At 40.7% G+C, this 12,409-nt stretch overlaps 1 protein-coding gene across 1 annotated transcript in view; it reads left to right on the top strand.

Moving 5' to 3' along the window:
- Positions 1 to 2,477: 2,477 nt before the first annotated feature.
- Positions 2,478 to 12,409, top strand: part of LOC133542443 (zinc finger protein 2-like) — a 272,490-nt gene continuing 262,558 nt past the window's right edge. The window contains exon 1 of the mRNA XM_061886568.1: positions 2,478 to 2,851. Within this exon, the coding sequence (XP_061742552.1) occupies positions 2,728 to 2,851 (124 nt within the window). The 5' untranslated portion in view covers positions 2,478 to 2,727. The remainder of the gene's footprint in view (positions 2,852 to 12,409) is intronic.

The following is a 12,409-nucleotide window of genomic DNA, read 5'->3' as shown; positions in this document are numbered from 1 at the left end:
AGTGGGATGTTTTGGATGAGCACGCTGTGGAGTAAACTTGAAGAAGTCAGCCAACACGCCTCATCTGCATCTTTTATGATTAGACAAGACCACACATATATTTGCAAGGCCATTTTCAAGAAGGATATTTAAAGAGAAACTACATCTTGTGAGGCGATGTCATATTAAGTAGGTGATCTATGGAACCAATTACAGTTAGAAATGCAAATATATGACATTTGAATTTGAATTTGGTTTTATTCTGAATCCAGTGAGACAGATTGGTGGTTTTAGCTGACTTAAAAGACTTTAAGTGTTTATATATGTTTATGTTTAAGTATTTGGCAGACGCTTTTATCCAAAACGACATACATAAAAAATACATCTAAAACAATGACTGTAAACATGATAATTTAAGGGAAGAATGTAATAGAAAATATCAATACAAAGTGTCAAGACAGAATAAACTCAGCTGCTGCAGCAACAGAGATACAGTCTCCAAGTCCCTAAAATATAGATACATTGTTTACGTAGGACTGGACTCTCACACTATTATGTTAGATCCACTATGGACTAGACTCTCACACTATTATGTTAGATCCACTATGGACTAGACTCTCACTAGTATGTTAGATCCATTATGGACTGGACTCTCACTATTGTGTTAGATCCACTATGGACTGGACTCTCACACTATTATGCTAGATCCACTATGGACTGGACTCTCACACTATTATGTTAGATCCACTATGGACTAGACTCTCACTAGTATGTTAGATCCATTATGGACTGGTCTCTCACTATTGTGTTAGATCCACTATGGACTGGACTCTCACACTATTATGTTAGATCCACTATGGACTGGACTCTCACAATATTATGTTAGATCCACTATGGACTGGACTCTCACACTATTATGTTAGATCCACTATGGACTGGACTCTCACACTATTATGTTAGATCCACTATGGACTAGACTCTCACTAGTATGTTAGATCCATTATGGACTGGACTCTCACTATTGTGTTAGATCCACTATGGACTGGACTCTCACACTATTATGCTAGATCCACTATGGACTGGACTCTCACACTATTATGCTAGATCCACTATGGACTGGACTCCCACTATTATGTTAGATCCACTATGGACTGGACTCTCACACTATTATGTTAGATCCACTATGGACTAGACTCTCACTAGTATGTTGGATCCAATATGGACTGGACTCTCACACTATTATGCTAGATCCACTATGGACTGGACTCTCACTATTATGTTAGATCCACTATGGACTGGACTCTCACACTATTATGTTAGATCCACTATGAACTGGACTCTCACACTATTATGTTAGATCCACTATGGACTGGACTCTCACACTATTATGTTAGATCCACTATGGACTGGACTCACACTATTATGTTAGATCCACTATGGACTGGACTCTCACACTATTATGTTAGATCCACTATGGACTGGACTCTCACACTATTATGTTAGATCCACTATGGACTGGACTCTCACTATTATGTTAGATCCACTATGGACTGGACTCTCACTATTATGCTAGATCCACTATGGACTGGACTCTCACACATTTTAAAACATTGCTGTTTGTTTTTAAATCTTAACATGGACGGGCACCTCATTGTATCTCGGACCTCATCCAAATTTACACACCTGCGCGTGTTTTGAGGTCCGAGAGTCAGCTCCAGCTCGTGGTGCCCAAGACCAGACTTAAAACCAGGGTAGACAGGGGCCTTCTCTGTGGTCGGCCCTAAGCTCTGGGACACTCCGCCTTTATTCTTTGGCTTTTAACACTACTTGAGTTGTGTGGTCCTCTGTGTTTTCTGTGTTTTTTTTAATTTATATATTTTGATTTCTATTTATTGATTTAATTGGTTTTACCCTTTAAAATCGCGTTTAATCATATTTATTTTTACATTATTTTTATAATTTTTTATTTAGTCATTGGATAATATTTGAATATCGTTTTTAATATTGTTGTGCAGCACTTTGGAAACATTGATGTTGTTTAAATGTGCTATACAAATAAAGCGGATTGATTGGATGGAATTATAAATGTATTTTTGTTGTTCAATAAAAACATTGAAAAAACAAAAAAAATATGTATATTTTTTTTTTGTTACGATCTAACCTCGTTGTGATGGCCGGGAGTAATTATCGCAACATTTTCCGTGAAACAAAACAATAATACAGGGAAACGGAATGTCGGAACCAAAGTGTTGGCACACACCGCGCGCGGGACTCCTATAGTTGAACGCACTTCCGCCTCGTTGCCGTGTCAGCTGGGGAGCGGAAGTTGATTTATGGCTGACTTAAACAGTTTCATTTTTTTAATCTATTCGAAAAAAAATATCAATGAAAGACTAGTATATTATTTAAAGTCAAAATAAATAATAATTTAAAAAAAACTACCAAAGTGGATTTTTCCCCGCCATACTGCGTGTGGACTAAACAAGACGAAGGGAAAAAAAACAAGATGGCGTTTGATGGACAATATGTGATTGTGTTGATGATAGTATTGTGTTATTCACCAGTGCGTACATGTTCACATATATGCTGTTTAGTATTGTGAATATCAATAATAGTTTGATTTTATTTGATACAGCTATCTTAGCTTGCTAGTTAGCTTAGCTCGTTTAGCTGCGAACAAAGAGACGCAGGCGTTACCAACACGTCGCTAAGCAGAGATCAAGTGTAAAGTGTTGTGATTGTGTGGAAATGTGCGAAAAAACGAGAGCAGAGTACGAGGAGGAACTTTGTCCAACAAAAGAGGAGAATGGGCGACAACATCAACTACTGGACGCTGTTTTCAAGAAACATCAAGTTGTGTCACACAGAACAGGTTTGTTTACTTCTTACTCTCACATGTTTACTAACTTTATATTTCATTATTAACACTGTGCTTAAACATATTGTCTATAGGAATATGCATTTTTTTATGAAGATAATGCACTGCTCTGTCTTTCTATGGAGTAGGCTGACCATATTCTGAAATCCCTAAAAGAGGACACATATATGCGTGCCAAGGTGAAAATTTGCCAATGATACTTGAACTTTCTTTATAAATATTTTTTTTTTAAATAATTACCATGAATTGATTAACGTGGACCCCAACTTAAACAAGTTGAATAACTTATTGGGGTGTTACCATTTAGTGGTCAATTATACGGAATATGTACTGTACTGTGCAATCTACTCATAAAAGTTTCAATCAATCAATCAGTGTTGGCGCGAGGAACTTTCAAAATGGGGTCCCAGGGACCCCATCAAGTCATAAAAATTGGGTCCCACAGTATATTTTTGGGGTCCCGCTTTTTTGTAAGCGTTTTGAAAAAAAAAAAAACATAAACGTATGCATTATCCTGTTATATCTCACATTTCTGTATTATGTTTTGGAAAAAGGTTGTCATAAACATTACTTAATTCTTAAAAAAATATAATAAAAAAAGAAAACACATTTGTATAGATGTGTAAATGTATTCAGTTATAAACATTCATTCACTTTCTTCTTTCCTTCATGAATCTGAAGTTTATTGCTGCTGGTATTTTTTTCTATGTTTTTATTAGAGATGTCCGATAATGGCTTTTTTTACCGAGATTCGATATTCCGATATAGTCCAACTCTTAATTACCGATGCCGATGCCGATTCCTCGGATTCAGGAGGAACAGTGTGGTTTTTGTCCTGGTCGTGGAACTGTGGACCAGGTCTATACTCTCGGCAGGGTTCTTGAGGGTGCATGGGAGTTTGCCCAACCAGTCTACATGTGCTTTGTGGACTTGGAGAAGGCATTCGACCGTGTCCCTCGGGAAGTCCTGTGGGGAGTGCTCAGAGAGTATGGGGTATCGGACTGTCTTATTGTGGCGGTCCGCTCCCTGTATGATCAGTGCCAGAGCTTGGTCCGCATTGCCGGCAGTAAGTCGGACACATTTCCAGTGAGGGTTGGACTCCGCCAAGGCTGTCCTTTGTCACCGATTCTGTTCATAACTTTTATGGACAGAATTTCTAGGCGCAGTCAAGGCGTTGAGGGGATCCGGTTTGGTGACCGCAGGATTAGGTCTCTGGTTTTTGCAGATGATGTGGTCCTGATGGCTTCATCTGACCGGGATCTTCAGCTCTCACTGGATCGGTTTGCAGCCGAGTGTGAAGCGACCGGAATGAGAATCAGCACCTCCAAGTCCGAGTCCATGGTTCTCGCCCGGAAAAGGGTGGAGTGCCATCTCCGGGTTGGGGAGGAGACCCTGCCCCAAGTGGAGGAGTTCAAGTACCTAGGAGTCTTGTTCACGAGTGAGGGAAGAGTGGATCGTGAGATCAACAGGCGGATCGGTGCGGCGTCTTCAGTAATGCGGACGTTGTACCGATCCGTTGTGGTGAAGAAGGAGCTGAGCCGGAAGGCAAAGCTCTCAATTTACCGGTCGATCTACGTTCCCATCCTCACCTATGGTCATGAGCTTTGGGTCATGACCGAAAGGATAAGATCACGGGTACAAGCGGCCGAAATGAGTTTCCTCCGCCGTGTGGCGGCGCTCTCCCTTAGAGATAGGGTGAGAAGCTCTGCCATCCGGGAGGAACTCAAAGTAAAGCCGCTGCTCCTCCACATCGAGAGGAGCCAGATGAGGTGGTTCGGGCATCTGGTCAGGATGCCACCCGAACGCCTCCCTAGGGAGGTGTTTAGGGCACGTCCAACCGGTAGGAGGCCACGGGGAAGACCCAGGACACGTTGGGAAGACTATGTCTCCCGGCTGGCCTGGGAACGCCTCGGGATCCCCCGGGAAGAGCTAGACGAAGTGGCTGGGGAAAGGGAAGTCTGGGTTTCCCTGCTTAGGCTGTTACCCCCGCGACCCGACCTTGGATAAGCGGAAGAAGATGGATGGATGGATGGATGGATGGATATCAACCGATACCGATATATACAGTCGTGGAATTAACACATTATTATGCCTAATTTGGTTGTGAGTAAACTATGTAACAAGATTTTCCAAAATACATCAACTCAAGTTATGGAAAAAAATGCCAACATGGCACTGCCATATTTATTATTGAAGTCACAAAGTGCATTATTTTTTTTTAACATGCCTCAAAACAGGACATGCTTTCCCTTAGAGAGACTATGAGGAGGTTGAGGTGGGCGGCGTTGAGGGTGGGTAGGGGGAAGCAGGGGTGTGTATTGTAGCGTGCAGGAAGAGCAGGAAGAGATAGTGCTGGAAGGGCTTCTGGGTATTTGTTCTGTTGTGTTTATGTTGTGTTACGGTGCGGATGTTCTCCCGAAATGTGTTTGTCATTCTTGTTTGGTGTGGGTTCACAGTGGGGCGCATATTTGTAACAGTGTTAAAGTTGTTTATACGGCCACCCTCAGTGTGACCTGTATGGCTCTTGACCAAGTATGCCTTGCATTCACTTGTGTGTGTGAGAAGTTGTAGATATCATGGGACTGGGCCGGCACGCAAAGGCTCTGTACTTTCTTTCCCTATGTCCGTGTGGTCAGCGGTGTTTTAAAGAGTCATGAATTTTACTTATTGAAACCGATAATCATGAAACCGATACCATTAATTTCCAATATTACATTTTAAAGCATCCCTATTTTTTATATAATAAGTTGTAGGTGTATTTATTTCAGTATAAAAGTGTAAAAAGTGTTTTGCTTGGGTCATGAAATAATGATCATGGTGTGCTAGGGCATGCATACATTTTATATTTAACGCTTAAATCTTTTGAGTCTACATTACTTCAGATCAATCCCTCATTTCAAAATGTTTTTATTTTCACAGCCCCTCGTGGTAAACTTGTCCGAGTGCAAACTGAGGCAGTAGTAAAACTTTTGGCCGATCAAAATAAAAATGCAATAAACGGGGACGGAAATTTGACCCGGCAAATATAAACAAAACAAAACGCTGGCGGAAAGCGATAATCGATACAGTAAAAAACAAGCAAACCGGGTGTCTTGTCTGTCTCTCCACTCCCTAACTTAAACAAGTTGAAAAACTTGTGACCAATCTCAAGTTGAGGCCTGACTCTCAAAAACTGTCAGTCTTAGTTTTACTGGAACTTATGCTGCCTTCGATACTGTAGATCGCATCGTTCCTTTTAATAGACTGAACCACCAAATGGGCCTCTCTGGTATTGTTGATAGATAGTTGGATGGATGGATAGATGGATTGATGGAAGGAAGGAAGACGAACAAACGAACGAAAGAAAGAAATTGATTCCTTCAGGAAACTTGAATTCCAGTTGCGATCAATTATAAAAAGTAAATAATGGGGGTATAAATAGAAACAAAATAAGAAAATATTACAATAAAAATAAAAATCAACAATGTGAGTAAAAATATAAGAGTAAAATAAGAATATAACAGGAGAAACTAGGCAGTAGTAGCAGATTCTTCACTCCCTATCTCTTGGTTCCTAATTATTGGTAAGTATGGATATATTCTCCTGGAAAGACCCATGAAATAACATGTGGTGTGCCTCAAGGATCAATTTTAGGTCCTATTCTTTTTATGATTTACATGATTCCACTTGGCTCTGTCATCAGTACACATGGAATTGATTTCCACTAGGGATGTCCCGAACCAGGTTTTTGCACTTCCGATCCGTTACAGATATTGTTTTTGCACTTCCGATCCGATACCGATACTGGCCGATACTGGCCTATCCGAGCAGGTATTAAAGTTTAAAGTTATTTAGCCTACTTAGTTGTCAGATTCATGCTGAAAAGGTTTTTAGTACTTTTGATAACAAATAGCCAGCTGATCTAGGTGAGTTTGAATAATACAAAATAGTTGGTATTTGAGGATAAACACAAAATATCCAAAATTATACATGACAAACAGAAATGACATCATTAAACAGTAAAAAAGTGAACAGTATAAAGTGCAAATAATGCTGTAAACATTATCTAAAAAAGCAAAACACACAAACAACCTGAGTGGGATAAAATGTCTATAACTCAGCATCAATACTTGCTCTTGAACAAGTGTAAACTTAAAAAAAAAAATATATATATATATATATATATATATATATATATATATATATATCAACACACTCCCTTCAATTGTTTTCCCCGGTCAGGGGGGGGGGGGGGGGGCAAATAATTGAAGTGCAAGCATAATGGGGAGATTATTTCTAACAAAGACGAGCACTTCAAGATGCTCAGGTGTCAGAATGCTCCTGTGTTCATCTATGATGAGTGCTAAAATGTCTTACAACTTTACCACCACGCTTGACTTTATTGTGGCATGTTTTGCACTCCACCTCTTCATCTGTTTTGTTTTGTAGGATAAAATAATCCCACACAACTGACATTTTTACTGTAACTTTTAATTCACACGGCAGTCTCAACGGTTAGACCACAGACCTGTGGATGTTTTGAAGGTGTTCTGGAAAATGCGAAACGGAGTTTAGGGAGCAGCAGAATAGTGGAATGTATTATTTAAATCGGTGTGTTGGAAAACACGGACCGGAGTTTTTTTTTTAAAAACTGGATCCATGCCTTGCCGATGCACATTTTTTGGCAAATATCAAAAATATTGGATCGGGTCAACCCTAATTTTCACAGTTATGATGACGGACGGATAGGTTGATTGGCAACACTAAATGGTCCCTAGTGTGTGGATGTGAGTGTGAATGTTGTCATTCTGTCTTTGTTGGCCCTGCGATGAGGTGAGGACTTGTCCAGGGTGTTCCCCGCCTTCCGCCCGAATGCAGCTGAAATAGGCTCCAGCACCCCCCACTACCCTGAGAGGGAAAATGGATGGATGCGGACAGATGGCTTTGGATTAGCAGACTGGTTTTCTCTTATTTAAAAAGGGGAACCTGAGGGTGGCACGTTTCCACTAAGGTCTAGTCATGTGTACTAGAGAGGGGGCTATGCCGGGTAGTTGAGCCTCGGATTCATGAAAAAGGAGGATTACCTCCAAATTCTTCAGGACAACCTTAAATCATCAGCCCTGAGGTTGGGTCTTGGGTGCAGTTGGGTGTTCCAACAGGACAATGACCCCAAACACATGTCAAAAGTGGTAAAGGAATGGCTAAATCAGGCTACAATGAAAGTTTTAGAATGGTCTACCCAAAGTCCTGACTTAAACGTGTGGACAATGCTGAAGAAACAAGTCCATGTCAGAAAATCAACACAGTTAGCTGAACTGCACCAATTTTGTCAAGAGGAGTGGTCAAAAATTAAACCAGAAGCTTATGGATGGCTACCTAGGGACATGTAAGCAAATATTTGCTAAAACATTTTTTTTAACCCAAATAGGTGAAATTAGATAATATCCCACGGCACACCAGACTGTATCTCGTGTGCCGCGGCACAGTGGTTGAAAAACACTGCTTCAACACACATGAGAACACACAATCTCAGTGTCAGTTAAAAATGACCACTTTTCTTGCTTACCATGGATAACCTGTTTACCCAACAGGCATCCAGAAGCCCCCTCATGATGAAGAAGAAAATGCTCAACCCCTTCCTGTTAACGAGGAAGAGGAGGAGCCACAGCCCCGCCACGTTAAAGAGGAGGAGGAGGAAGTGTGGATCACTCGGGAGGAAGAGTATCTTCTAGGGCAGGAGGAGGCTGATCTCAGCAAGTTTCCACTGACTGTTGTCTCTGTGAAGACCGAAGAGCATGAAGACAAACCACCTGAGTCCTCACAGCTTCATCACAGTCCAAGTAAGCACAACATCCACATATCATCTAATACAATGTTTGTAGCACATGTTCATCCAGGTCATCCTATTAGCACTTAAGGCAAAAACTAAAGGAGCTAGCGTGGGAGCTAGAAGGAAAAAAAGAGCCTAGCGTGGAAGCTAGCAGGTACAGACCAGGAAACAAACGTTGTCTATTGATGTATGAAACAAACTAGGAAGCCAGACCGAGTTAGGCCAGGGCATGGACTAAATAGCCCTCTGATTAGTGCCCGGGCAACAGGTGCGCGTTCTGAAAATTAACCAGATCTGTAATCTGCTGTCATGACAACTGAGACACACAAACTCAAAAAGGTGCTGGGAACACAAGTGAACCGGAAAACGTAAAAAAAACTAAGATCCGGGCGGCGGATCCTAACAATATAAGTAAACATTGATTGACTGATTGATCGTCAGAGACATTGTTTTTTCTAAAGCACGTGTGTCTCCTGCAGTTGTTGATGAAGAACATCTTCTCCTTGAGCTGAGTGAAGGGACCTCCAGGATGAGGCAGGAGAGATTGGAGCCACCCCAGTTTAAAGAGGAAGAGGAAGAGGAGGAGCCACATCCCCTACACATTAAAGAAGAAGGAGAAAATGAGCCACAAGCTGCTTGCATTAAAGAAGAAAATGGGAGTCAGGAGGTTGAGCATCTTGAAGGACCGGGGAGGGTCGATGTCACCAAGATGCCATTTACTATCGTCATTGTGAAGAGTGAAGGTGAAGAGGTCAAAGTCGAGAGTGAGGAGAAGAGAGAGGCGGAGCTTCCGAGCGGCAGCTCAACAGAAGCTGATGGAGACCACTGTGGAGGATCACAATTAGACAAGCTCTTAGCTCCACTATCAGATAGTGAGGACACAACGTCACACTCTCCTGACTCTGATGATGAAGACTCTAAAGATGATAAGACATGTCACGCTGACAACACACGCCTGACGTGTTCATACTGCGACAAAACCTTTAGGTACCCGAGTCATCTGAAAGTACACATGAAAATACACACTGGAGAAAAAAGTTGCTTATGTCCTGTCTGTGGCGAAGGTTTTGTACAAGATAGTGTTTTGAAACGCCACATGACGAAACACACTGGAGAAAAACCCTTCATGTGCTCAGTTTGTAGTAAAAGGTTCGCCCGGAAGGCAGATTTGACAATACACACCAGAATACACACTGGAGAGAAATCTTTTTTGTGCGCGGTCTGCGGCAAAGGCTTTAAACAAAGTCAACACTTGAAAGGTCACATGGGGATACACACCGGAGCAAAACATTTTTCATGTTCCATCTGTGGCAAAGGGTTCATACAAAGTCAGAACTTGAAAGTACACATGAGGCTGCACACCGGAGAAAAACCCTTTTCCTGTCCAATTTGCTTCAAGGACTTTAATCAGAGTCAGTGTCTGAAAATACATCTGAGACAACACAACGGCGAAAAACTGTATTCCTGTTCAAGTTGCAACAAAAGCTTTGCCGACCAATCGAAGCTTGTAACGCACATGAGGATACACACCGGAGAGAAAGTGTTGAGTTGCAATGTGTGCGGTGAAGGATTTTCATATAAGTACCAGTGTAAGAAACACAAGTGTGCTGGGGAGAACAGCGGCAGCAAATGAAGATGCATGGAATCTAAAAATCTGTCTCTAATGTTGACTTTTGATCTCGTTTACATCCTTCTACCATTTATGGATGAGATGTGTGGTTTTACTTCAGTCAAGTACATGCATTAAGATACAACAACATTATGTGCAAATAGTCAAAGTCTAAACAACAGACTTTTCCTTTAAAAGATGTAGACTGAAGCATTTGTTTACTTACCTACCCTTATGTTACAATCCCCATTTCCATATGAAATTGTGTTAGATGTAAATATAAACAGAATACAATGATTTGCAAATCCTTTTCAACCCATATTCAATTGAATATGCTACAAAGACAAGATATTTGATGTTCAAACTCATAAACTAGATTTTTTTTTTGCAAATAATGATTAACTTAGAATTTCATGGCTGCAACACGTGCCAAAGTAGTTGGGAAAGGGCATGTTCACCACTGTGTTACATCACCTTTTCTTTTAACAACACTCAATAAACGTTTGGGAACTGAGGAAACTAATTGTTGACGCTTTGAAAGTGGAATTCTTTCCCATTCTTGTTTTATGTAGAGCTTCAGGCGTTCAACAGTCTTTGCTGTCGTATTTTATGCTTCATAATGCGCCACACATTTTCGATGGGAGACAGGTCTGGACTGCAGACGGCCCAGGAAAGTACCCGCACTCTTTTTTTTACAAAGCCACGCTGTTGTAACACCTGCTGAATGTGGCTTGACATTGTCTAGCTGAAAAAAAGACGGCGCTTAGATGGCAGCATATGTTGTTCCAAAACCTGTATGTACCTTTCAGCATTAATGGTGCCTTCACAGATGTGTAAGTTACCCATGCCTTGGGCACTAATGCACCCCCATACCATCACAGATGCTGGCTTTTGAACTTTGCGTCGATAACAGTTTGGATGGTTCGCTTCCCCTTTGGTCCGGATGACACGATGTTGAATATTTCCAAAAACAATTTGAAGTGTGGACTCGTCAGACCACAGAACACTTTTCCACTTTGCATCAGTCCATCTTAGATGATCTCAGGCCCAGAGAAGCCGCCGGCGTTTCTGGATGTTGTTGACAAACAGCTTTCGCTTTGCATAGTAGAGCTTTAACTTGCACTTACTGATGTAGCGACGAATTGTATTTAGTGACAGTGTTTTTCTGAAGTGTTCCTGAGCCCATGTGGTGATATCCTTTAGAGATTGATGATGTTTTTTGATACAGCGCCGTCTGAGGGATCGAAGGTCACGGTCATTCAATGTTGGTTTCCGGCCATGTAATTTCTCCAGATTCTCTGAACCTTTTGATGATATTATGGAGCGTAGATGTTGAAATCTCTAAATTTCTTGCAATTGCACTTTGAGAAACGTTGTTCTTAAACTGTTTGACTATTTGCTCATGCAGTTGTGGACAAAGGGGTGTACCTCGCCCCATCCTTTCTTGTGAAAGACTGAGCATTTTTTGGGAAGCTGTTTTTATACCCAATCATGGCACCCACCTGTTCCCAATTAGCCTGCACACCTGTGGGATGTTCCAAATAAGTGTTTGATGAGCATTCCTCAACTTTATCAGTATTTATTGCCACCTTTCCCAACCTATTTGTTCGTGTTGCTGGCATCAAATTCTAAAGTTAATGATTATTTGCACAAAAAAATAAATGTTTATCAGTTTGAACATCAAATATGTTGTCTTTGTAGCATATTCAACTGAATATGGGTTGAAAATGATTTGCAAATCATTGTATTCTGTTTATATTTACATCTAACACAATTTCCCAACTCATATGGAAACGGGGTTTGTATATGCATTAATATACAACTTTGTGTACAAATAGTCAAAGTCTAAACAACAGAGTTTTCCTCCAAAAGATGTAGACTGAAGCATTCGTTTACTTTTACTACCCTTATATGAATTGCTTTTCATCCATTTTCAAATAAAAACCATACAAAACAATTGTTACATACGATGAAGATATTATGTGTGCATTTATAGTAATGTGTTGATCTTGCAAATGAAGTGTGTTACATATTGTCATTTTTAACTGTAAATAATCCCATAGATCAATCAATCAATGTTTATTTATATAGCCCTAAATCACAAATGTCTCAAAGGACTGTACAAATCATTACG

Source organism: Nerophis ophidion, linkage group LG24 (genome assembly GCF_033978795.1).
Source record: "Nerophis ophidion isolate RoL-2023_Sa linkage group LG24, RoL_Noph_v1.0, whole genome shotgun sequence".
In the NCBI taxonomy this organism is placed as follows: Eukaryota; Metazoa; Chordata; class Actinopteri; order Syngnathiformes; family Syngnathidae; genus Nerophis; species Nerophis ophidion.
The sequence above is the reverse complement of the archived record's forward strand: the minus strand, read 5'-3'. Positions and strand labels throughout refer to the sequence as shown.